Raw genomic sequence first — 23,979 nt, 5'->3', positions numbered from 1 at the left:
TTTTTTTTTTTTTTACTGATTTGCGTTCCATTTATAGTTGGAACTCGGAGTTTTCCCGAGGACGTCTTTACGGCCATCGTCGGCTAGTCAAATCACAGCATTAGCTCATATGCTACGTCGTGTCCAAATGGAGCTGTCAGACAAGATTGACAGCTTCAGTGTGTCATCAAACATCTTTATCACTTCAGCAGCATTAGTAACTCTTACCATGTAGCTAATCAAATCACACTGCGCAAACATTAGCATTAGCTAGGGGTGGAGTGGCGCAGTGGTTAAGACCTGTGTGCGAAAGACATCATAATCGCAATGGTCGCAAGTTCGATTCCACCCCTAGCTGATTGTACTCAATTCAATTGTAAGTCGCTTTGGATAAAAGCGTCTGCTAAATGACATGTAATGTAATGTAATGTAATTAGCTCATACGCTACGTCATCTGTCATCGGCCATTGACAGTTTTTGTGTGTCCTACATAAATAGCTATGGCGCGTTCCGTTTGCAGTTGGAACTTTCCGAGGACGCCCTTACCGCCGCGTTGGCATTGGCTGAAACACTTCTCGTTCACATTGAATGGGAACCAGCAAAAAATTGGAGGGGGAATTTTTAAACTCGTCCCGAAATAACGAAATAAGGCAGTTGCTGGAAAAGAAAACCTGCGTAACGCGTTGAATTTGTTCATATTCAAAAGTTACGTAGTGCAGTTTTACGTTGAAAAGCCATCGCTAAAACCCACAGTGTATGAAATTGTACGATGTTTGTGTTTGAGTCTACAATAGAGAAACAAACACACAAAAAAATCATATTTGTACGATATTATCAAAGAACCTGACGTCACTAAAGTCAATACACGGTTAAATACACGATGTTCGTTTTCTATATGACACCATTGTAATACCGCGCGCGTGTGTGTGTGTTATTGATGTGACGTAGTAAGTAATTCCTCCTCCTCTCCCGTCTCTCCGTTGCCTACGTGGGCCATGTTCGTGTCCTGCGCCTGTCCTCACTCCGGTCCGCAGGTTCTGCTGCGGTTCTGCTGCTGTTACCAGGAGGACAAGCTCAGTTCAGTCCCATGTTCGTCTGTGCGCGTCCCTCCGTCGGTCTGTCCCGCCGACTGTGCCTCCTCCGCCGGTTCGTTTGTCTTTTTCCCGGTCCGTGTTCGTTTTATTCCGTCTGTGTCCGTCAGTGGTTTTTCTGCGTCGCTTCCGTGAGGAGGAGGAAAAAAACGTCGACGTTACACACACACACACACACCTCCGTGTTTCTGTAGCTCCGCCCACACAGAGAGAGAGAGAGCGAGGACATCAAAATAAAATAATGCAATATTCGTTTGTAGTAATGTTTTTTAAGACATATTTTAATAAAACAATTCAAAAAATATTTTATGGATTTTTTAAGGTGAAAACCAACTTGCCAAAACAATAATAGGTTTTGTACAAAACCGGTAACTTAACATTACATGTCATTTAGCGGACGCTTTTATCCAAAGCGACTCACAATGATGTCTTTTACACACAGGGTACCGGTCTTAACCACTGAGCCACTCCACCCAGTAACTGCGTGAACAACAGAGGGACAACGGTTGTTGAACAAATAAAAACTGCACAAACATTTGAGCTAACTTCCTGTCATTTACATTTTGTTTTGACATTTCTACAGCCATAAAATCAAAATAAATCCACACATATCAGGGTCAAGGTCATTAGAGGGCGAAGAGACACTGACTTTGAGTTTACTCCCGACTCCCAGCATGTTCTGGATCTCCCACATTCTCTCAGTGAAGCCTTTGATGCGAACGCCACTGCTGTAGTTCATCTTGTTGCCAACGTATGGGATGGCACTCTCAGGGGGGAGGTTACCTCTGAGGGGGAGGAGACAGGAAACCAGAGAGAACCACTGATGGACATTCTAACATGTTCTGATCTTTTACAGATATATCTAATTTTATACATTATATATGTGGACATACATTAAAAATATACTCTCTGAAAGACACTGACATTCTCAAATGTTTTCTTTTTTATACTAAATTAATCAGAAACCCTGATTCATAGCAGATTTTTTGTCTTTTCTGGCCTGACATTATTTTAATATTTGATGTATTATATTGTAATTATAATGATAAGTTACCTTTGTTTAGAAATCACCTACAAAAACAGTTGGAAATGTGAACTTTGAAATTTAAACCAAAATACAAAGCATAGCAACGAGACCAAAAATCCTATTCATGGTTAATATTCAATGGAATTGTTTTTTTAATCATCATAAAAGTACTTAATGTTGTCATTATTTATATATAGAGAGTTTTGTGACACCAACATTTTCTATTTTACAACATTTTTGATGATTAGCATACAGTATATCAGTGAATAAAAATGAATTAATAATATTTATTATTTGTTGTTAATTATTTGTTTTTTTTATTATTTCTTTTTTCTTTTTTTGTTAGTGTTAGTGTAGGATTTTTTAAGTCCAGGAGATGGCAGCAAAGAACCACCATAGATCCAAGCTGCTGTTGCTGACATGTATTCTGATGTTAAAAAGCTTGTGTGTACAAGTAGAACATGGTTATATATTGTTTTTATATATTACATATCTAAGAGGTTACTTAGATTATAACCTAAACTGTAAGTATGTATTATGACAAAAACTTAGTATGTGCTATAGAAGAGGTTTTAAATCGTCTCAGAGAAAGTGTGTGGCTCTTAAAAGAGCCGTTGTTGTGTTGAAGGGTCCGCGTTCACTTCTTGGACGCGGCCTTCTCGGTCTTCTTGGGCAGGAGAACAGCCTGGATGTTGGGCAGGACTCCGCCCTGGGCGATGGTGACTCCGCCCAGCAGCTTGTTGAGCTCCTCGTCGTTGCGGACAGCCAGCTGCAGGTGGCGCGGGATGATGCGGGTCTTCTTGTTGTCGCGGGCGGCGTTTCCGGCCAGCTCCAGGATCTCAGCGGTCAGGTACTCGAGCACGGCCGCCAGGTAGACGGGGGCGCCGGCGCCCACACGCTGGGCGTAGTTGCCCTTCCTCAGCAGCCTGTGGACACGGCCCACGGGGAACTGGAGCCCGGCCCTGGAGGAGCGGGTCTTTGCCTTGGCTCTGGCTTTGCCGGCACCGGTTTTACCTCTTCCAGACATAATGTCGTTGTTGTTGTTTGATTTCAAGTGTCAGACAAACTGTGACTCTCACTCAGCAAAGACTCCGTTTTATCTCGCTGGAAAACGCGGCTCCTCCCGGAACTTTTGGCGGACATTTTCAAAACTCTTTTGTCCAATGAGCAGCGGAGCTTCACAAAGAGGCTCGCGCCTCTGGGCGGCGCTGAGCTCCAGGAAGAGCCGCTGACCAACCAGGAGCCGGAGGACTGAAGCAGCGTCACCGCCCTCACGGCCGCTCCAACGCTATAAAACAAGCGCGCTTCCTTTCCTACCCACTACATTTGTCTTTCTTGTCAAGTGACGCGTCTCAGTCTAAAATGGCCAGAACCAAACAAACCGCCCGTAAATCCACCGGAGGCAAAGCCCCGAGGAAGCAGCTCGCCACCAAGGCTGCCCGCAAGAGCGCCCCGGCCACCGGCGGCGTCAAGAAGCCTCACCGCTACAGGCCCGGCACCGTGGCCCTGCGCGAGATCCGCCGCTACCAGAAGTCCACGGAGCTGCTCATCCGCAAGCTGCCCTTCCAGCGCCTGGTGCGCGAGATCGCGCAGGACTTCAAGACCGACCTGCGCTTCCAGAGCTCCGCCGTCATGGCCCTGCAGGAGTCCAGCGAGGCCTACCTGGTCGGTCTCTTCGAGGACACCAACCTCTGCGCCATCCACGCCAAGAGAGTCACCATCATGCCCAAAGACATCCAGCTGGCCCGGCGTATCCGCGGGGAGCGAGCTTAGATCTCACAACAACAACAACGGCTCTTTTAAGAGCCACACACTTTCTCTAAAAGAGCTGATAATCTTAATTGAAATAGTTGTTTATAGTAAATGTCATCCTATGATGCTAGTGCAATAACAGTCATTATGAAATCATGTTAAATGTCATTACAATTAACCATATTTGATAGAAACACATCACCTTGTGTTTCACACACACGTGTATATATACATACATACATATATGTGTCATATATAACAATATCTACATGCAGTATATATACACACATATATATACTGCATGTAGACATTGTTCCATTTCAATGTATACATGACCTGTGTTCTGTGAATCTCACAGTTCTCATCACGTTAACATTTGATAAATCACTGAGTTTATGTTAGTTGATTATTCCTAACATCAAATATGTATATATATATATATATATATATATATATATGTGTGTATATATACAAGTCTAAATGAAAACATGGTTTCACTTAACAGCTTGTATTCTGACTTTCTTGTGCACAACTTTCCGTTTAATGAAGAAGGAAGTGAGAGCAGGACAGGAAGTCTGTGTACCTGTGTTTTTTTTTAATCTACGATCACTGGTGAGTGCTATTCTGTGTTTCTGTGAGGATGTTTTATTGCCTCACTTGCATGTTCAGGTGGCAGTTTGGTAAGTTGATAAAGTGTGCGTCTGTTTCCTGCATTATTTGGTTGTCGAGCACAGTCTATGGTCCTTATTTAGCATTTTGTGAAATGTATTCATCTGTGTGAATTAGAGAAATAGTTGGAAATGTCCTTTATTTCTTCTTGCTTATTCCAATTTACATATCTGAACGAAGTGGAATGTATTTAATCCCCCGGTTTAACATAAAGTCTCCAAGATTATGAACATAATCCATATTTATTCTCTTGGTGTCAGAAAGTATCTTCAAACGTTTTCTACCTAGACTCTAGGGAGTCTAATTTTTAAACAAGGAACAACACATTCTAGTCTGTCATGAGTTTTATTTTTTTAAAAAGTCAGAGTCTGTAATTCAACAGCGACGGCGGCAAAAAACAGACAAATGTAATGGGTTGTCACAAAAGCACAGGTCAAAGTTTCCAAGAAAACGTTTTGTTCTTTCACTTCCTCGCTGAGCCACAAGGTGGCATCAGAGACGACTGCTGAATACAAATACATCAACACATTTTTCCACGGAAACTTTCATCTGTCACTATCTGTCATCCGTCTGTCCTTCATTATCTGCCCTTTGAAACAACTATTTTATTTTTCATCTATGAGGAACTGGGACGTTTCTGTCACCAGAGACCAGTAAGTACAGTAGAAACGCAGCCAACCCTCAAGAGGAATCATTCATTGTTGGATGTCCTACAAAATGAGGGCACTTAAAAGCCTTCACTTCTGTTTGCGACGTAACCGACGCTCATTTGTCCGCGTTGTTGTTTCGGACGTCTTCGCCGCCGCCGCTGCTGCCGGGTGCTTCTGTCTCACCGTCCTCGGTCACCGACACTCCCTGGAAGCTGTGCTCAAACTCGGGTTCGGGGAGCTGCAGGGTGTCAGCCGGTGGAGCGGGCGATATCCTGGATTTGAACCGAGCCAGGCCCCGCCTCTGCCTCCCCAGGGCTTTGGGGCTCGGCAGGCTTCGCACGGACGCCCTTGACGTCTGCCTGGAAAACTGGACGGAGAACTGGCGCCCGCGGGGATGAGGTGGCGGACGATTCAGGTTGCTGCGCGTCGTCCACCGGAATTCCTTTGGTCCGAGTTGGGTTGGGGAGCAGCAAACTGAAGAGTTGGCTCTGGAAACACAAGTAAATCAAAGCAGATTTCATTGAACAGAGAATAATATCAACAAAAGAAACTCAGAAATAATTGAACTCCGAAAATGTCAAATGGATCACCTTGGAGTTTCCACACTGGGTGCTTCTTGCGTGAGTAAATGATCCAGTCCATTCTGAATTTTTGTTACTTCAACGCCATCCGAACAATCCCCACTGTGACAGACATTGTTCAAAAACAACGGGCTAACGGCGAGTTGGGGGAAAACCTCGCCGGGCGAGTGTTCAGGAGACGGAGGGTTGCTGCTGACCTCCTTCAAGGTGGACAAGGTGTCGACGGGGGCCGGCGGCGTGACCAACCAGGAGGGCGGACTCCGGGCGTCTGCACCTGGACTGAGTCTGGATGAAAAGGAGATTTCATCTTTACTGTGAAGTCTGGATGTAGACTACCAGTGGTAGACGGCGCTGCCACCTGTACCTGAAGTCTGGGAAGAAGCCTCCTGTTGCATCGCTGCTGTGGCGTTTGAAGAAGGGTCGAGGAGGTCGCAGGTCGGGAGGTTCCTGAACGCTGAGCAGCCGACGGACTCGACCAAGAACCTGCAACCCAAGGGCATGAAGACGACCAAGAAATGAAAGTCAACATTTTAAAAACCAATTCCCTATAAGAGGACCGAAGAAAATTCATGAATTCTGAAATTTTGAATTGATAAATTGAAACAATACTCTTTGATACTTTGATACTTTGAACAAACAAACATCGTATTACCGACTCTTGACGCCGAGCCAGAATCGACTCCGGTTGTTGTGGACAGTTATTGCTAACTTCAGCCTCGTCAAAATTCAGAATTTCGGAGAGTCTGTAGGAAAAAAAGGAGTTGAAATAATCAAGACAATATCACTTTTATCAGAGGTCGATAACCACCTAATGTTACTGTTTGTGTATCAACCCCATGTCGGTGGTGGAGCCGAGGAATGATGGGATGCAGTAGTCGGCGGCGGCCAGCGTGTACGGCGGACGAGCGTCGCAGTCGTTCCAGTACATGTCTTTAGTCAGAGGCGGCAGATCCATGTGCATCTCGTCCACAGCCAACAGCGACACCTAGAGGAGCGGAAAACAGGAAGTGATTGTCATTATTAGCAGCAGTGGTTTGATTAACTAACCCTTCTTCATTTTTGTGAGAACGTTTTAAAACATGTAACATTGGTTTGTCCGTTGTGACTGCTGTAGAAAGTTAACAAAGCCCGAACTTTACAGCTATTCCTGTAAACAAATACATTTTCAGAGATGTTTGGTAACTTCATTTGAAAGCGTAATGTTATGTAAACACTTGGTTAGTAGCAGTTAAACTGTAGTTAAAATTGGGAAAAGTCTCCTGCGACCGTATCAACAAAACAAATGTAAAAACCAGGCGCCGAAAACAAGGGATTATACACTGGTCTCCAAAGCCTTTTTATGTTTTTTATACAGAAGATTAAGTTTATTTTATTCAGTGTTTTGTCTGCCAGAGTTGAAAATGTTGATAAAAATAATCATTTAAATTTGGATACATTTCTTCTAGTTTTCGCAAAAAAAGTATTATTCTATTTAACGCATAACACCGGAAGTTGTTTTTGTAATCTAATCCAAACCAGACTTCTGTTTCGTTGTAATTGAATTTTTCACCAGTGTGTGTATTACCACGAGAAGTTTTGAATCTGGGCTCTTAAGCGCTGATTGGTCACTGCACAGAGTCCGCCCTCTCGTGGTCACATGATGTGCCGGCAGGATGAGGTCACTTGTGTTTTCTATCACGTCCGCAGTCTGGTAGTAAATACCGGCGCCGACTGAAGTTCTAACAAACGAATTCTCTCACCGACAACATGAGTGGACGCGGCAAAGGAGGCAAAGGACTCGGAAAAGGAGGCGCGAAGCGTCACCGCAAAGTTCTCCGCGATAACATCCAGGGAATCACCAAGCCCGCCATCCGCCGTCTGGCTCGCCGCGGCGGAGTCAAGCGTATCTCCGGCCTCATCTACGAGGAGACTCGCGGTGTGCTCAAGGTGTTCCTGGAGAACGTCATCCGTGACGCCGTCACCTACACCGAGCACGCCAAGAGGAAGACCGTCACCGCCATGGACGTGGTCTACGCTCTCAAGAGGCAGGGCCGCACTCTGTACGGCTTCGGCGGTTAAACTCTGGAACCTGAACGCAACACGACACTGAACAACCCAACGGCTCTTTTAAGAGCCACACACCGAGTCTGTAAAGAGCTGATCATCTTGTTCGTTTTGTTGAGTACGCTAATCAAATATCACAACATTAATATAAATACAGTTTATATGGATTTATGAGAAATTTGATATACACGTGGTGCTGTTCGGCGGTTAAATCTAGAACCTGAACGCAACACTACAAATGACCACAGCCGCACACATACAAAGAGCTGATCTTTGATGAAAATGAGTTAAATATTTAAGTTCCTTTGTGAGAAGGAAAAACTTAGCAACTATTTCTGCTGACTTAATGAAGAGCTTTAGTGAGAATGAGTTCATTATTCTCTTCTGAAACAAGTGAAAACGTATAATTAGGTGTTTATTATTTGTAATTCTTCTCCCCTGTGATTGATAAGTCTGCTTCAATGACGGTGGCCACGTTTTTCGTTAATAACGAGCTCTTTAAACCTATTTTAATTCTTAAATATTGTGATAAAATTAAACTGTTCACAAGAACCAAAACTTTCTTTAAAACAAATTTAAGATAATCCAAGTGTTACAGTTGCCCCAGTATAAGTGCAATGCATTTTTTAATGTTTTAATATTTAAATATGCAATAGTATTTGTTTAATCAAATTCTACTTTTATCACGTCATTTTGACCAGTTCATATTCTGCTTTTATTTGCACATTTTCCTTTTAATCACCTCACTGTTTTAACACATTTCTGACATTTTAAAACACTTTCAGACATTCTAGAGATTTTATTTGTGTTTTAACCTTTCTAACCCGCATTTTTAATGAAACTTCATTCATCATCATTTTTATATAGTATGTGATAATATTTGTATATATTGTACAGAGGAGGATTATAGAGCCACATGTAAACTATTATTTGGAAACTGGGAAAAATAACCTGACTTCTGAGATTAAAAATTAGAATTTTTGGCACTGGGATATCGATTGGGATAAATTATACACATTTTGAGAGGAACAAACCCAACCAAGTGTTTTGTGAACAGAGGAATAGTTGATAGAAACCGTTTTAATCTGGTAATCTGGTAATCTGGTAACCGATTCACTCATCTCCAGTTTCTGTAGCTTTTCTTACATTTCCCTCCCTTTGCAGTAAAGAAAACATTATTTTATTAAACACTTTGACTCTTAAAATATATATTTAGCTCATTATGGGATTAGGATAGTCTAATCCAAACTCTGTGAGTAAAATCAGCTCATTATATATCTTATCTATAGTTAAAATAATGATAGGGTTTGTCATATTCCTGTAACTGAGGCTCATAAAACTGTAAACTCTTCAGTTTACTGTGTTTTAAATCCATCTTCTGTGTTTTGTTGGTTTCTTTATTTATAACATGAGATAATAAGAGTATTGATGATACAAACAAGTGTTTGTTTTATCCTGTTTGTAAAACTCCTAATGAAATGGGCAATTTAACAGATTCAAACACTAAAAAAAAAAAAAGTACATAACTACACAACTCAGTATATGTACTGCATTATTTTCTTTTCATTGTTTTTTTTTCCCAAATATTCTTTTTGTTGACAACATTTTTCCAATATTTCTTTTACTTAAAAAAACAAAACTAAAAAAACGTGTCAACTAAAAATGACATAAATATAAAATCCAGAGTGTTTGTGAAAGTGATTCTTGAAGGAAATGTGTTTTATTCCCACTTGATTTAAATCACTTCATGTACATGGCTGAATATTACATTTATATGAGTGTTCAATATATCTATTACTTGTGTATATATGTATATGTATATATATATATATATATATATACATATATATACATGATAAAATGTTTAATCTTCTGTATTTTGTTGGTTTCTTTATTTCCAACATGAGATAATAAGAGTATTGATGACATCGATGAGTGATCAGAGAAGAAGCAGCAGCTCCACGAGCCTCCATCACCTCTGTGTTTGCTGTCCACACATCGGCGTCACGTTTTCACACAATAATCACCGGCAGCTGCTTGTTTTTGCTCCGAGACCCGAAAGGAACGTGTGGAGCAGCCGGTGGACGGGTTCTGACCGAGCCCCGGGACATTTGGACCCGTTTTAGGAGACAAAGAAGAGGGAAAAGACGCCGGTCCGCGTCGCTGACGGCGGCGATCAGACGAGGTTTGGAGTCTCCGCAGACAGAAAGCCGAGACTCCCGGAGCTCTGCGCGGCTCCTCCATCAGCACACACGCCGCAGCTGTCGGCTCCATCCACCGCCGGCTTTCAGCGCATGTTCTACCGTCATGTTATCGCGTTTTATCGGTGAAGAGAAAACACAAGTGTCCCGGTGTTCAGAGAGCACGGACGGGGAGCAGTGTCGGGGTTGAGTCTCTACGGTTCTCATGGTGTGTTTAAGGACAGCCCCCTACTCACGTCAAGTCAGTTCACTCTGACTTTTCATCAGCGAACATTAAACATGGCAGAAGAAGCACCAGCCCCCGCCGCGGCTCCGGCCAAGGCTCCAGCCAAAGCCCCCAAGAAGAAGGCAAGCAAGCCCGCGAAGGCCGGACCCAACGTCCGCGAGCTGATCATCGCAACCGTGACCGCGTCCAAGGAACGCAGCGGCGTGTCTCTGGCAGCCCTGAAGAAGGCTCTGGGCGCCGAAGGATACGATGTGGAGAAGAACAACAACCGCATCAAGACCGCCGTGAAGGCTCTGGTCGCCAAAGGGACTCTGTCTCAGCCCAAGGGATCCGGAGCCTCCGGTTCCTTCAAGCTGAACAAGCAGAAGGCTGAGCCTAAGGCCGCGAAGCCGGCGAAGAAGCCCGCTGTTAAAGCCAAGAAGCCCGCCGCGAAGAAGGTCGTAGCAGCCAAGAAGGCAAAGCCCGCAGCTAAGAAGCCAGCGGCCGCCAAGAAGTCCCCGAAGAAGGCGAAGAAACCCGCGGCGGCGGCGGCCAAGAAGGCAGCCAAGAGCCCCAAGAAGGTCGCTGCTAAGAGCCCCAAGAAGGTGGTCAAGAAAGCCGCTGCTGCCAAGAAGTCTCCCGCCAAGAAGGCGGCGAAGCCCAAAGCAGCAAAGAAGACCGCGGCCAAGAAGAAGTAAACTGTCGTAAAGTGTCGGAACTCCTGCAAATACAAAGGCTCTTTTAAGAGCCACACAAGTGTTTCTATGAGAGCTCAAACACTCTGAACTATCTTAGTTTCAAATACAAGAATAGAAGAAGTACCTAGTGTATATATATATGTATATATAGAGAGAGAGAGGTAGTGTGTGTGTATATATTATATAGTATTATATTATATAACGTCTGGGTAATTGTTGCTGTTATTTCTCGTACTAGTAATGTTTGGCATAATATGAATAATGTATTTGATGTTGGCAACTAGCTAACTACATTATTTATATAATTAACTAGGATTAATTATTGTTAACATTATTTATATAATTAACTAGGGTTAATTTAATGCAAACGTCTCACAACAAAAACAAATAATAAAGATAAGATCAGATAAATCCCTCCATTTGTCATTTAAACTAGTTTAAATAGACCTGTATTTTTCATAATCTTAATACATATTATTATCACTTGTGTTATTGGCATTAATAAATAACACAAGTGTCATTTTAGATAGTTAACAATTGTAATTATAGTTATAAAAAATATAATTACACTCATTCTCATTTACTTGACTTATTTTATACCCCTTGCTTAGTTGTTATCACGTGGTGTGTTATTTTAACTTATTCACAATATTTAAGTCTTTTCTGTCTTTTACACATTATGTTCATGTTTTGCTACATGTCATTTAAGAGACTTTAAGTGAACAAAGTGGCTTTTTCGCGCTAACTTTACAGATCTAAGTTGTGTGTATTAGTTATTGAAGTCTATGGAAACTGAAGGAATTATTATTATTATTATTATTATTCTTGTTCTTTTTCCTCAAAATGAGTCATGTTTTTGAGGCCTTTGCCAGGACCCCAAAGTCAATATTGGAAGTGGGAGGGGCTTGTCTAATCCAAACTCTGGGAGCAAAATCAGCTCATTATATATTTTATATAATAATGATAGGGTTTGTCATATTCCTGTAAGTGAGGCTCATAAAACTGTGAACTCTTTAGTTCACAGTGTTTTAAATCAATCTTCTGTGTTTTGTTGGTTTCTTTATTTACAACATAAGATAAAAAGAGTATTGATGGAAATAAACCTTTGGCTAATCACAACTGTATGCTAGCTGCTCTGTCCTTGTTAAGATAAGAAATACAAACAAGTGTTTGTAAAAATCCTAATGAGATTTTAATGAAATGGACAATTTAACAACATATTTAAACACAATACAACAATTCTTTTTGTTCTTTTTGTTGCCAACATTTTTCCAATATTTCTTTTACTATTTTAATCCTCCCTTTTAACTTATTTACAAGATTTAAGTCTTTTCTGTCTTTTACACATTATGTTCATGTTTTGCTACATGTCATTTAAGAGACTTTAAGTGAACAAAGTGGCTTTTTAGCGCTAACTTTACAGATCTAAGTCGTGTTTATTAGTTATTGAAGTCTGAGTATTATTATTATTATTATTCTTTTTCCTCAAAATGAGTCATGTTTTTTGAGGCCTTTGTCATGACCCCAAACTCAATAATGGAAGTGGGAGGGGCTAAAAACTGACCCCAAAAACTTCTATCAGGTCATCTGGTGTCAAATTTAACGTATCTGAAAGAAACTTGTTACGCAAGTTCATAAGGTTGGTACGGTCAAAAAAGATACCGAAGACCTATGCTCGAAACCCAACGGGAAGGCCGTGCTTCTTTGCACATATAGTGCACATTTGCACAACTTTCCTGGCAGTTACGAAACTAAAGTCACTTGTTTACAGAAAATAGAAAGTCTGGCGTTGTATTTTCTTGTTTTCTTTCTTTATTCACGTTCAGTTTGACACACTTAGTGATTCACTTTGAAAATGTGGTGGTGGGACTATAGGGGGCTCTGGGCCCCCATAAAGGTTTGGGCCGGCCCTGGTAAATCACATCTTACTAAATTCTTGTTATGTTGTCTCTTATACACATGTAATTCATAAGCACATGGTTTCAAAACATAACTTTGTTAAAATGTTTAGATTACATGATTGGGTTTTTGAACCGTAGATTTTAACATGACTACATTTTATATAAGTATGAGAGGTTTGTGTTGTTCAGATGTGAAAGTGTGTGGCTCTTAAAAGAGCCGTTGTTGTTGTGTTGTTGTTGTTGTGAGATCTAAGCTCGCTCCCCGCGGATACGCCGGGCCAGCTGGATGTCTTTGGGCATGATGGTGACTCTCTTGGCGTGGATGGCGCAGAGGTTGGTGTCCTCGAAGAGACCGACCAGGTAGGCCTCGCTGGACTCCTGCAGGGCCATGACGGCGGAGCTCTGGAAGCGCAGGTCGGTCTTGAAGTCCTGCGCGATCTCGCGCACCAGGCGCTGGAAGGGCAGCTTGCGGATGAGCAGCTCCGTGGACTTCTGGTAGCGGCGGATCTCGCGCAGGGCCACGGTGCCGGGCCTGTAGCGGTGAGGCTTCTTGACGCCGCCGGTGGCCGGGGCGCTCTTGCGGGCAGCCTTGGTGGCGAGCTGCTTCCTCGGGGCTTTGCCTCCGGTGGATTTACGGGCGGTTTGTTTGGTTCTGGCCATTTTAGACTGAGACGCGTCACTAGACAAGAAAGACAAATGTAGTGGGCAGAAAAGGAAGCGCGCTTGTTTTATAGCGTTGGAGCGGCCGTGAGGGCGGTGACGCTGCTTCATATCCTCCGGCTCCTGGTTGGTCAGCGGCTCTTCCTGGAGCTCAGCGCCGCCCAGAGGCGCGAGCCTCTTTGTGAAGCTCCGCTGCTCATTGGACAAAAGAGTTTTGAAAATGTCCGCCAAAAGTTCCGGGAGGAGCCGCGTTTTCCAGCGAGATAAAACGGAGTCTTTGCTGAGTGAGAGTCACAGTTTGTCTGACCCTTGAAATCAAACAACAACGACATTATGTCTGGAAGAGGTAAAACCGGTGCCGGCAAAGCCAGAGCCAAGGCAAAGACCCGCTCCTCCAGGGCCGGGCTCCAGTTCCCCGTGGGCCGTGTCCACAGGCTGCTGAGGAAGGGCAACTACGCCCAGCGTGTGGGCGCCGGCGCCCCCGTCTACCTGGCGGCCGTGCTCGAGTACCTGACCGCTGAGATCCTGGAGCTGGCCGGAAACGCCGCCCGCGACAATAAGAAGACCCGCATCATCCCGCGCCACCTGCAGCTGGCTGTCCGCAACGACGAGGAGCTCAACAAGCTGCTGGGCGGAGTCACCATCGCTCAGGGCGGAGTCCTGCCCAACATCCAGGCTGTTCTCCTGCCCAAGAAGACCGAGAAGGCCGCGTCCAAGAAGTGAACGCGGACCCTTCAACACAACAACGGCTCTTTTAAGAGCCACACACTTTCTCTGAGACGATTTAAAACCTCTTCTATAGCACATACTAAGTTTTTGTCATAATACATACTTACAGTTTAGGTTATAATCTAGTACTGTGAGTATATGTATAACCTTTAATAATACAGTTATTTTCCAGGACCATAAGTATTAGTTTGATTCTCATGTTTGATTGTCATGTTTTTCCACAACAACAAAAGGTCAAAAATAAGGTTAAGTTAAATTAGAATAGTAAAGTTACACATTAGGGCTGCAACTAACGATTATTGTCGATTAATCGAGAAATTGTCAGTGTTTGTCAAACCTGGAAATATTCTCAAAAGTCTAATTTTTGTCCAAAAAAAACAAAAAAAAAATCAGTTTTAATGATTTCTTTATATATTCTTTATATGACCTAAAGAAATACTTATACTTACTTACTTATACTATATACAAGCTCCAAAAACGTCACTTTTAGATTGTTATATCGTATTAATGAGTTATTTTTCTTATATTTTGTTTGTTTTTATCTTAATTTATCATTTATTATCCATCTTTATTCACCTCCTGCAGCTTAAGTCATTTCAAATTTCCCTCCTTTTTTTCAGCTGGCTCGTGGCCGTTCAGCGAGCCCACGCTCGTGCAGCGTCTCAGCCAATCACAGCGCAGAGACGGCACAGCCTCATTTACATGTGCTGTGTTTAAGTACAGTCGACGTGTGGCGTCAGTAAACACGTCAGGAACGAGGAAAATTAATCATCATCATCATCATCATCATGCCTGAACCAGCAGGTCTGAAGTCCGCGCCCAAGAAGGGCTCCAAGAAAGCCGTGACCAAAGCGGGTCCCAAGACCGGCAAGAAGAAGAGGAAGACTAGGAGGGAGAGCTACGCTATCTACGTGTACAAGGTGCTGAAGCAGGTGCACCCTGACACCGGGATCTCGTCCAAGGCCATGAGCATCATGAACTCGTTCGTCAACGACATCTTCGAGCGCATCGCGTCCGAGGCTTCCCGCCTGGCTCACTACAACAAGCGCTCCACCATCACATCCCGGGAGATCCAGACCGCGGTCCGCCTGCTGCTGCCCGGCGAGCTGGCCAAGCACGCGGTGTCTGAGGGAACCAAGGCCGTGACCAAGTACACCAGCTCCAAGTGAACTGGTCTTACCAGTTTCAAACCCAACGGCTCTTTTCAGGGCCACCCACTTTCACTCTGAAGAGATTTAAATCCTGTGTTTACAATAGTACATTGTTCTGTTTATGAGTTGTGTTCATTGCTATTGGGTGTCTAAACATATGGATAGTGGGCCATATGTAGACCTCTGTTTAATTTTCTCTGGCCCCACATTAATATTTTACTATAAAGGTGATGTCACACCTTCAGATATTTTGTATAAACCCAATCTAAGCACTGTTGCTAGGGGAAACCCCAATAGAGGGCGGAGCCTACTAAAAGGTGGGGCCCTTTGTAAGCACACATGGATTTTTAGACTGAATATATTACTGAACATACTGGCTGTGTATATTTATAGATTCAGTTTTTTAGATAAAGTCAGAGCTCTCAAACATGGGGCTCGTGGACCACATGCGGCCCTCAAATGGATTTTGTGTGGCCCTCAATTTGTCAACAAAACTGATCTGTGAAAAATATATATATATATATACACATATGATTAAAAATAGTGATTTTAGATCAATTCAAAACTTCTCCAAAGAAGAATAAGCAGAAGTCTTTTCGTTCGTTTTCATTTTAAGCTCATGTCACTCACCTTCTACCCCGAATGACCAGAGTCGACGCTCATTGGTCTCCAGGTCATTTGAGGTCAAATGAAGTTGTGGCCGCTCACCTGAAGGTTCCTGTCAATGATCCAGTTTGCCTCAAAGTCGTCGTCGTCCTCTCCAAACGGGTTGATCAGCTGCTCTGCGACCTGTCAATCGCACAAAGGCAACAATAGAACAATAGAAGTTACAGCTCAAAGTGCGTTGAGTTATTCATAACTTTATACAGAGCGATATGAATAGAACGGAACAAGGTCAGGACATAGACGAGAGGTCATCGTGTTTATGACTCGGCACAGAAATAGGACAGACGTCCCATAAAGGACTCGCACTGCGTTCCATTTACATCGGAACTCAAGCGACGCGCGTCAGTTATTCTACAGTTTAAGGAAAGTGTCTGTAGGCCCGCGGCCGCCTCGTTAGTCTCACCTTCAACCACCCGGCGTAGAAGAAGAACTGCAGCAGGGTGAAGACGGGCACGAAGAGGTCCAGCTCGTGACCATGGTGACCCTGGCTGGGGTCGAGGAACTGTCGGCCGATCAGACAAGCGAGGAAAAAGGTGTAGACGGCTAAAGTGACCACCTGATGAGGACGAGACACCGTGAGTATATACGTACATGTTTTATTTAACATAAACATCTTTTTAGACTTTTCCATCCCACACCAAACCCCATAGAGAAAATCAGTGATTTTTATCTCGCGGGCGACACAGGAGCTGCTGGTCTACTGCTGCCTCGTGTGGTCACTTTATGTCACTGTCAATCTAAATCATTTCAAAACGCAGAATTTACAAAATAAGACATTTGAACTTAGTGATGGAGGCAGCAGTGGATCCAACAGCTCCTGTGTCTCTGTGGTGTTAAAACCACTGATTTTCTCTGTGGGCTTTGGTGTGGGAGAGTGAGCGCTTTACAAAACTTCAGTTTCCTGTTGGAAAAATCTGTCTGACACAACACAACACAACACTATAGCAAGTGTGTGTCCCTCATCCTCTCTGATTCAGTTACAGTAATGGTGGAGGGTTGATGTGATTAGAACATCTGTTTCAGTCGTGATACAACACAGACCTGTGTGTAGACCAGCGGGATGCCGACCCAGTCGTAGCCGAACAGAGTGGCACACCAGGTCCTGAACAGATTCATCTCCTGAACAGACACGAGGAGAAGAGACAGAACGTCAAAGCTCCGTCAGCTCGGCACCAGCCGCCTCGCTCAGATTTATGGAGCTCGGCAGACAGAAGGAGTTTGAGAATGAGCCGAGTGTCACGTTACCCACATGTCAGCGTGATGTGCTCACAGAGCTCTAAAGTGGTTTCACATGATTCAGTGCTTTATGAAATGAGGTCCTGTTGTGTCCGCTCTGATTCTTCCTACAGACCACGTTTTTGGTGTTCCCACTAGCCACGCAGCAAGTGTCTGGGTTACAGCGGCAGTGGTCCTCATTTGCTAATTATTGGTGGTGTCTCTCTAGCGTTCCATACCCATGGGAGGGGATGTCTTTTTTTGTCATTCCGGTGCTCCCTCTTTAGGGGGCGCCACCGTGGATGTTTGTACGCCGGATGCCCTTCCGGACACAACCCACCAATTTAGGCAATGGGGATTGGATACCTTGCTCGGGGGGAACCCCAACCCTGGACCTAGCAGGGGACCGGTACCCTTCGGTCACCAGCCAAGTTCTCTTTCCACAGCCCCCGTTATCCTTTGACATACAATGTGCTAAAACATATTTTAGTGTGTTTACATTGAGAATGCTCTGCAGGTCGATGCTGTCTTGGATGCGTCCCTCTTGTCTTGCTTTAGACGCCAGGTTGGAGAACCACACCACGGGGATCCAGTACTTCAGGTGAGGGGAGCGGATGTTGTCGAACAGCTTCCTCTCCTCTGGAGTCATGAAACCTACAGGTGAGGAGAGAAAACCAATCAGAACATTCTGGAGGATTGCTAGCACTTTAGAGGCTGAACACACGAGAAGGAGTTTGGGAAAATCCGCAAAAACATTTGTATCGTGAAGGCTTTTTATTCACATGGAACCCACCGAACTACCTAACTACCTTTGACTCTGGTTGAACGTCTTGTACGTTTTTCACCGTTTTTTTCCATCGTAGACGAGTCCCACGTTCTGACCGTCGCCTGCGGTCATCCTCTCCGGGTATTTACCAAACCAAATGTGATCAAACGAAACCTCAGGAGTGAAACTGCTGCTCCTTTACCTCAAAACGAGCCAGTAGAGATTCAGTCGTCTCATCAGGATTCTCCAGAGGAACCCAGAATTAGCAGGAAAGAAAAAAAACAAAAGTCCAATCTGTTCTGGGAAACCGTCAGGAGGAGCCGAGCGATAATGAGAAGAACAACCCTCATTAACCTGGTGCCACCTCCACACACGCGCTCTGTGATTAGCCGGGAAGACGGACAGACATTACAGAGACTGAAGAAAACCTCGCTGCAGAGCCAACGTTTGTTTTCGACGCATTAACTCTGAGCACAGTCAGGTCATCACCTCCCCACTGCTCCAATTAGCCGATAATGAGACGATCCCGCGGGATCACATTAGACCATACAGGAAGGAAGCGACACAGCCGGGAAGGAGCTGAACTCTAACTGACTTTATAGTTCCAGACAAACTGATGCTGCACGCACGTCTGTACCTTGGTTTAAAGAGACAGAATGAAAAAAGAGCCGAAAAGACCTCAGAGAGACACGTGAACGCCTCACCTGCCTCCACCACGTGGTCCATGGTCGGGAAGCGCTTACAGACGGCGGTGCTGACCGAGCGGAAGATGAGGAGCGACGTCAGGTTGACGTAGCGTATCAGAGTTCTGCGCAGCAGGCGTCCGTACTCGTCTTTTCCCTGAACACAGCTGCAGGAAACATGAAGCGTGAAGGTGCTGGAAAACGACGTCACAGATTCATTCACTTTCTGCTTTATTTGGTACCTGGAGATGTGGAACATGAGTCGGTCCGGCCATGGCAGGTTCACAAACTGGTTCCACCATCGATTCACCACCAGAGTCACATAAAAACCTGCAAAATGAATTTATATTAAGATTTTGTCCTTTTTCTGTTTGTTTGTCGTGCCAAAGAAAGATGTGTTTAGTCTCCTTTACTTTTACGTCATGGTGACGCATCTCCTCAGTCACGAGGAAACACAACATCGCATATTGTCATTTAGCGGCGTAAATAGATTAAGGCTGAAAATGATCTGAAAGAAACACACAACTACCTCAGAAAGAGTAGAAGAGAATTAAACACAAAGGAACCAAACAAAATGGACACGAAACCTTTAAAGGACTGAAAATAACCACAATAATCACAAGTATAACGTATAACATGATTTTAACAGCGTCAAAGTGACAGAAAATAACAATAAATAAACATTAGAACCAAATAAAAACTCGAAAACATTCAAAAGAGCCACAAACTAACTAAATAAACTAAATAAGACGTAAAATGGCCACAGATATTAGTCTGGTGGTTCTGTACCAAAGTGACCGACAGAGAACATGAGGCTGTTTCCTGTTTGATGAAGGACACACACACACACACACACACACACACACACACACACACACACACACACTCTGCTTAGCTTTTAACTTTCTCTGCCCGTTAATGATCCGTTTCCATTAGCAGCTAATGAGGGAATCAAAGTGTCCACCTGCCTCCTCAGGCACAAACACACACACACACACACACACACGCACGTGTTTACTGTGTTTGTTTACTGTCAGTCAGTGGACGGTCAGACGTACCCAGGACGAAGGTGACGGGAATCTGCTCTGCGTATTTGTCACAGTACATGGAAAGTTTCTCAAACAGCCTCTTGTGCTGGTTAGAGAGACTCTATTTGGAGGGACAGAGGACGCACAGAGAGAGGACTCCACAAATGAGAGACGACAGAGAGGACTCCATAGAGACGCATACAACAGAGAGGACGACAGAGACGCATAACAGAGACGACAACAGAGAGGACAGAGACGACTTACAAGAGACGACAACAGAGAATAACGACAGAGACAAATAGAGACTACCAACAGAGACTAATAACAGAGACAACAAAACAGAGACACAACAGAGACGCATAGAGACAAATAACAGAGACCTATTAAATAGAGACAACAACAGAGACGCATTTACAGAGACAACAGAGACGGACACAACAGACAAATGAGAGACACAGAGACTACGTAACGGAGACGACAACAGAGACAACGACAGAGACAAATAGAGCAAATAAAATAGAGACGCATAATAGAGACGCACAGAGACAACAGAGACGGAACAGAGACGCATAGAGATAACAACAGAGACGAAGCAACAGAGACTATAGAGACAAATAAATAGAGACGACAACAGAGGACGCATAGAGACGACAACAGAGACGACAACAGAGACACCCACAGAGAATAGAGACAAACAGAGACAATACAGAGACAACAGAGACAAAAAAACAGACAGCCAAAAAAGAGACAACAACAGAGACGCATAAAAGAGAACAAAAACAGAGATGCATAAAAGAGACAAATAACAGAGATCTACAAAAAGAGACAAAAACAGAGAGACTCACAAAAGAGACAACAACAGAGACTACAAAAGAGACAAAAACAGAGACGACAACAGAGACAATAGAGACAAAAACAGAGACGAATAGAGAGAACAGAGACCTACAAAAGAGACACAACAGACAAAAGAGACAACAACAGAGACGCATAAAAGAGACAAAAAACAGAGACTTCCATAAATAGAGACAGAGACAAAACAGAGACAAAACAGAGACGACAACAGAGACAACAACAGAGACAACAACAGAGACAACAGAGACAATCCAACTTTAGCACCTGACACAAAATGAAACAACATTCAAAGAGATCGAACAATGTTTCCATGGAAGTCTCTGCAGCGTCACTGATGCCAGGCTGCAGTTCCTTTAACTGCCACTAGACAGCGCTCTAAGAAAACAATGAACGTAAAAGCACTTCTTTTAACGTACACAGATTCTGCGATATTTTTTGTTCCGTTTAGTTTTTGTTTGTTCGCTTTTTTTTAAGATTTTAAAGCGTCACTCAACCCGAACAACTGCAATCAATGCCTGTGAGTGAAAGGGGCGGGGAAAAAGCACAGCAGGGGGTGTGGTCACCTGCAAGACAAAGTCGTTCATAGCCGTTTTGAGTGCGATAGCATTTTTTTGTTTGTGACGACTCCAGTCACAGGAGTAGCGTTGATACATTTGCGACTTATACGTCGTTAATTTCCAAGGACTTTTCTGCCCCCAAATTAGCGACAGTCAATCCACTCGCTACTTTGGCTAAATGAGCGGATTTAGTTTTCAGGATGAATCCGTTTTCTTTTTTATTTCATCAACTTTTTGAAGCTTTGTTTGAACCGGTAAAATCGGTTAAAGTATCTACCCATACCGATATCAGTCCGGTCATTTTTAAGTATATGGAAGTTAACGTAACATTTGTGCTAGCCATTTAACGCAATTTCAAAGAAATAATACTCAAACTTTATCGAGTGAAAATGCTGCAGAAAATGCTGCAGTAAATATTAAATCCTATCAGATTTAATATTTTTATCTTTCCGATATCCAATCCAGTGATTTTGACCAGTATCAGACCGGTACTCTGACATGACCGGTCTAATGACATGTACTCGGTATCGAGTTCAGCCCATCCCGAATAAAAGGCTCTTTTTTTTATTGTGAAATGGGAGCTAGCATCACGGTCACGCCCACTCCATCCTGTAATGTTTGGATTTAGCCTTGTTGTTTCCATTAGGAATAGTTCCTAAATAACCGGCTCCGACAGGTCCATTCTTTGGCGGCCTTCCCCCGGTGTACCAAATTAAAATGGTACGGTACGGTTGAACTGGCTCCACCCACGACAGTCAGCTGACTGGGCGACAGAAAAAACGTCACTCCCTCTGCGGTTGTTCGTTGTCATGGCACTGGTACGATGCTGTGCTACACGGCCCTCCTCCCCACGTAGGCCTGACCCAGGACTTTACCGTTCCAAACTGTGCCCAACTGAACCGTACCATGATGGAAACACAGCAAACTAGACAAAAACCTGGTCCTAATGAGGTAGAACCTCAATTGACTCTTGTGGTTAGGTTTGTGGTGTGTGTGTGTGTGTGTGTGTGTGTGTGTGTGTGTGTCTCACCTGTAGACCAGGCTCAGGCTGCTGTACAGCAGCACAAACAGGGCGAACTCTCGGTACAGCAGCTTGTAGATGCTTCCCTTCCAGCGCAGCAGCAGCCGGTGGAAGCTGAAGAAGGTGGCGTTGGCGACTTTGCTGGAGTACGGGACGGTCATGATGAGAGGAGGGACACACAGGCGTGGACGAGCAGGAGACTCTTCTGTCCTCTGATGTTACATCACAGTGTGTGTGTGTGTGTGTTTGTCCTCACAGATGATTCTCAGCTCGAGTCTTTGTTCCTTTATGTGTTTTTGCCAAATGAACAAATGAAAGTAACAACTGTCCCTCCATTATCTCTCTCTCCCTCCATTATCTCTCTCTCCCTCCCTCCCTCTATCTCTCTCTCTCTCTCTCTCTCTCGCTCCCCTGTGTGGTTGATGCCCTCCCACTTACTGTTGCCCAGTAATGTCAAGCAACACACACACACACACATGCAGAGTTATATTGATGAGCTAAATGCTAAATGTAGTGTGTGTATGTGTGTGTGTGTGTGTGTGTGTGTTATAAACAGAAACACCGTCAGCCACCACATGATGCCACGCCAGTAAATGTCCTTGTCAGGTATGACGCTGAAGCTGCCACTGTTTTATTTTGGTTGCACTTTAAATAAATAAATAATACATACATACATTTTAAAGAAGAAAACAAAAGCAAACAAACAGGTCAATAATTAAAAACTCAAAGTAGAGGAAAAAAAGGTTTTGCAAATGACGACCAAAAGGTAAAATCAGGGCTATTTGGTCCAATTAATTTAATTTAATTTAATTTAATTTAATTTAATTTAATTTAATTTAATTCAATTCAATTCAATTCAATTCAATTCAATTCAATTTAATTTAATTTAATTTAATTTAATTTAATTTAAATTACGTTTCGTTTTAATTTAATTTAATTTAATTTAATTTAATTTAACTTTATTTTATTTTATTTTATTTTATTTTATTTTATTTTATTTTATTTTATTTTATTTTATTTTATTTTATTTTATTTTATTTTATTTTTCATAGTTAGACATATTGTTCACCCTCCGGACCAGCAGGTGGCGTTGATGCGTCATTTCAACAGACAGTGACATCATGTAGACTTCAGTGTTTGCCTTCAGCGCCGCTCCACCCCGGAAGTGAAATAGCGCGGCAAAGTCGAGTCTGACGCAGAGAGAAAACCAGAGAGAAACGGAGGTGAGACGAGTTCATCTTTATCTTTATCTTTATCTTTACACGTTTATTTGACGTCACAGCGTAAAAACACAGCTCTTACGTTAAAATGTTCAACGCTTGCTGACTCGTTTTCTTCTTGTTTAAATTATGAACGAGTCTGAAAACACAGGAACTCTGCGTTGGTTCTTTCACATTAAATCTCCAACAAACAAAACTCTGACGTATTTCAGTGTAAATATGTCAAATGTTTAAAAAAATAGAATAAAATACAGTTTAAAACAAAGAAAGAAAGAAAACAACTGGAAAATAATACATCGCTTTGTTTTTATTAATTTAGATGAGAACATTTTCTTGCTGCAAAAAAAAGCACAGGATTAAAAGAATAAACTGTCATAGAAAACACAAACAACAATGTAAAATACAACAATAATGAAAATAGCAATAATTTAGGTTTTAACCTGCAAATAATGGATGTAATCAGTCACCTGGTGTAATATCTGTTTATATCTGCCTGGGCTTTTTTAAAAAAAAAAACATTTTTTTAAATAATGTTTTCTAATAATAATTGCTGTCTGTACACTGGACGGTTCACTGCTGCCCTCTACAGGCACACCAATGCCACAGCTCCTCAGAAAATCTGCTTCTAATAAAA

The 23,979-nt window shown here is 43.1% G+C and overlaps 8 protein-coding genes across 8 annotated transcripts; 5 read left to right on the top strand and 3 right to left on the bottom strand.

Annotated features, from left to right (window-relative positions):
- Positions 1-2,534: 2,534 nt before the first annotated feature.
- On the bottom strand, positions 2,535-3,262 carry LOC122767297 (histone H2A-like). The gene has a single exon (XM_044022745.1). It carries the CDS (start codon positions 3,122-3,124, stop codon positions 2,735-2,737), a length of 390 nt encoding a protein of 129 aa, XP_043878680.1. The 5' UTR covers positions 3,125-3,262; the 3' UTR covers positions 2,535-2,734.
- A 175-nt stretch (positions 3,263-3,437) lies between these two features.
- On the top strand, positions 3,438-3,881 carry LOC122767296 (histone H3). Its single transcript, XM_044022744.1, has one exon. The coding sequence runs from the start codon at positions 3,460-3,462 to the stop codon at positions 3,868-3,870; it is 411 nt and encodes a 136-aa protein (XP_043878679.1). The 5' UTR covers positions 3,438-3,459; the 3' UTR covers positions 3,871-3,881.
- A 937-nt stretch (positions 3,882-4,818) lies between these two features.
- LOC122767304 (bestrophin-3-like) lies at positions 4,819-22,450 on the bottom strand. The gene is made up of 14 exons (XM_044022752.1): positions 22,135-22,450; positions 22,036-22,041; positions 19,726-19,814; positions 18,910-18,997; positions 18,689-18,834; positions 17,718-17,872; positions 17,045-17,122; positions 16,407-16,559; positions 16,046-16,126; positions 6,583-6,734; positions 6,402-6,492; positions 6,114-6,232; positions 5,759-6,034; positions 4,819-5,656 (listed from the first exon to the last, which is right to left on the bottom strand). The coding sequence occupies exons 1-14, from the start codon at positions 22,284-22,286 to the stop codon at positions 5,284-5,286; spliced, it is 1,959 nt and encodes a 652-aa protein (XP_043878687.1). The 5' UTR covers positions 22,287-22,450; the 3' UTR covers positions 4,819-5,283.
- Positions 7,488-8,551, top strand: LOC122767299 (histone H4). Its single transcript, XM_044022747.1, has one exon. The coding sequence runs from the start codon at positions 7,496-7,498 to the stop codon at positions 7,805-7,807; it is 312 nt and encodes a 103-aa protein (XP_043878682.1). The 5' UTR covers positions 7,488-7,495; the 3' UTR covers positions 7,808-8,551.
- LOC122767294 (histone H1-like) lies at positions 10,250-11,031 on the top strand. The gene has a single exon (XM_044022741.1). It carries the CDS (start codon positions 10,273-10,275, stop codon positions 10,894-10,896), a length of 624 nt encoding a protein of 207 aa, XP_043878676.1. The 5' UTR covers positions 10,250-10,272; the 3' UTR covers positions 10,897-11,031.
- LOC122767295 (histone H3) lies at positions 12,654-13,469 on the bottom strand. Its single transcript, XM_044022743.1, has one exon. The coding sequence runs from the start codon at positions 13,455-13,457 to the stop codon at positions 13,047-13,049; it is 411 nt and encodes a 136-aa protein (XP_043878678.1). The 5' UTR covers positions 13,458-13,469; the 3' UTR covers positions 12,654-13,046.
- Positions 13,779-14,349, top strand: LOC122767302 (histone H2A-like). Its single transcript, XM_044022749.1, has one exon. The coding sequence runs from the start codon at positions 13,791-13,793 to the stop codon at positions 14,178-14,180; it is 390 nt and encodes a 129-aa protein (XP_043878684.1). The 5' UTR covers positions 13,779-13,790; the 3' UTR covers positions 14,181-14,349.
- Positions 14,904-15,435, top strand: LOC122767298 (histone H2B 1/2-like). Its single transcript, XM_044022746.1, has one exon. It carries the CDS (start codon positions 14,975-14,977, stop codon positions 15,353-15,355), a length of 381 nt encoding a protein of 126 aa, XP_043878681.1. The 5' UTR covers positions 14,904-14,974; the 3' UTR covers positions 15,356-15,435.
- Positions 22,451-23,979: the final 1,529 nt, after the last annotated feature.

Source organism: Solea senegalensis, linkage group LG3 (assembly GCF_019176455.1).
Source record: "Solea senegalensis isolate Sse05_10M linkage group LG3, IFAPA_SoseM_1, whole genome shotgun sequence".
NCBI lineage: Eukaryota > Metazoa > Chordata > Actinopteri > Pleuronectiformes > Soleidae > Solea > Solea senegalensis.
Note: the sequence above shows the minus strand (reverse complement) of the source record. Positions and strands in the feature narration are given on the sequence as shown.

What these genes read in the sequence shown, in the direction of transcription:
- LOC122767298 (XM_044022746.1), top strand. Translation starts at nt 14,975, where the DNA reads ATGCCTGAACCAGCAGGTCTGAAGTCCGCGCCCAAGAAGGGCTCCAAG.
- LOC122767297 (XM_044022745.1), bottom strand. Translation starts at nt 3,124, where the DNA reads ATGTCTGGAAGAGGTAAAACCGGTGCCGGCAAAGCCAGAGCCAAGGCA.
- LOC122767302 (XM_044022749.1), top strand. Translation starts at nt 13,791, where the DNA reads ATGTCTGGAAGAGGTAAAACCGGTGCCGGCAAAGCCAGAGCCAAGGCA.
- LOC122767294 (XM_044022741.1), top strand. Translation starts at nt 10,273, where the DNA reads ATGGCAGAAGAAGCACCAGCCCCCGCCGCGGCTCCGGCCAAGGCTCCA.
- LOC122767299 (XM_044022747.1), top strand. Translation starts at nt 7,496, where the DNA reads ATGAGTGGACGCGGCAAAGGAGGCAAAGGACTCGGAAAAGGAGGCGCG.
- LOC122767296 (XM_044022744.1), top strand. Translation starts at nt 3,460, where the DNA reads ATGGCCAGAACCAAACAAACCGCCCGTAAATCCACCGGAGGCAAAGCC.
- LOC122767304 (XM_044022752.1), bottom strand. Translation starts at nt 22,286, where the DNA reads ATGACCGTCCCGTACTCCAGCAAAGTCGCCAACGCCACCTTCTTCAGC. An exon ending in CTCATGTTCCACATCTCCAG is followed by an intron (nt 18,835 to 18,909) that starts GTACCAAATAAA and finishes TGTTTCCTGCAG; the next exon opens with CTGTGTTCAGGGAAAAGACG. An exon ending in TGGCTCGGCGTCAAGAGTCG is followed by an intron (nt 6,233 to 6,401) that starts GTAATACGATGT and finishes CTTGGGTTGCAG; the next exon opens with GTTCTTGGTCGAGTCCGTCG.
- LOC122767295 (XM_044022743.1), bottom strand. Translation starts at nt 13,457, where the DNA reads ATGGCCAGAACCAAACAAACCGCCCGTAAATCCACCGGAGGCAAAGCC.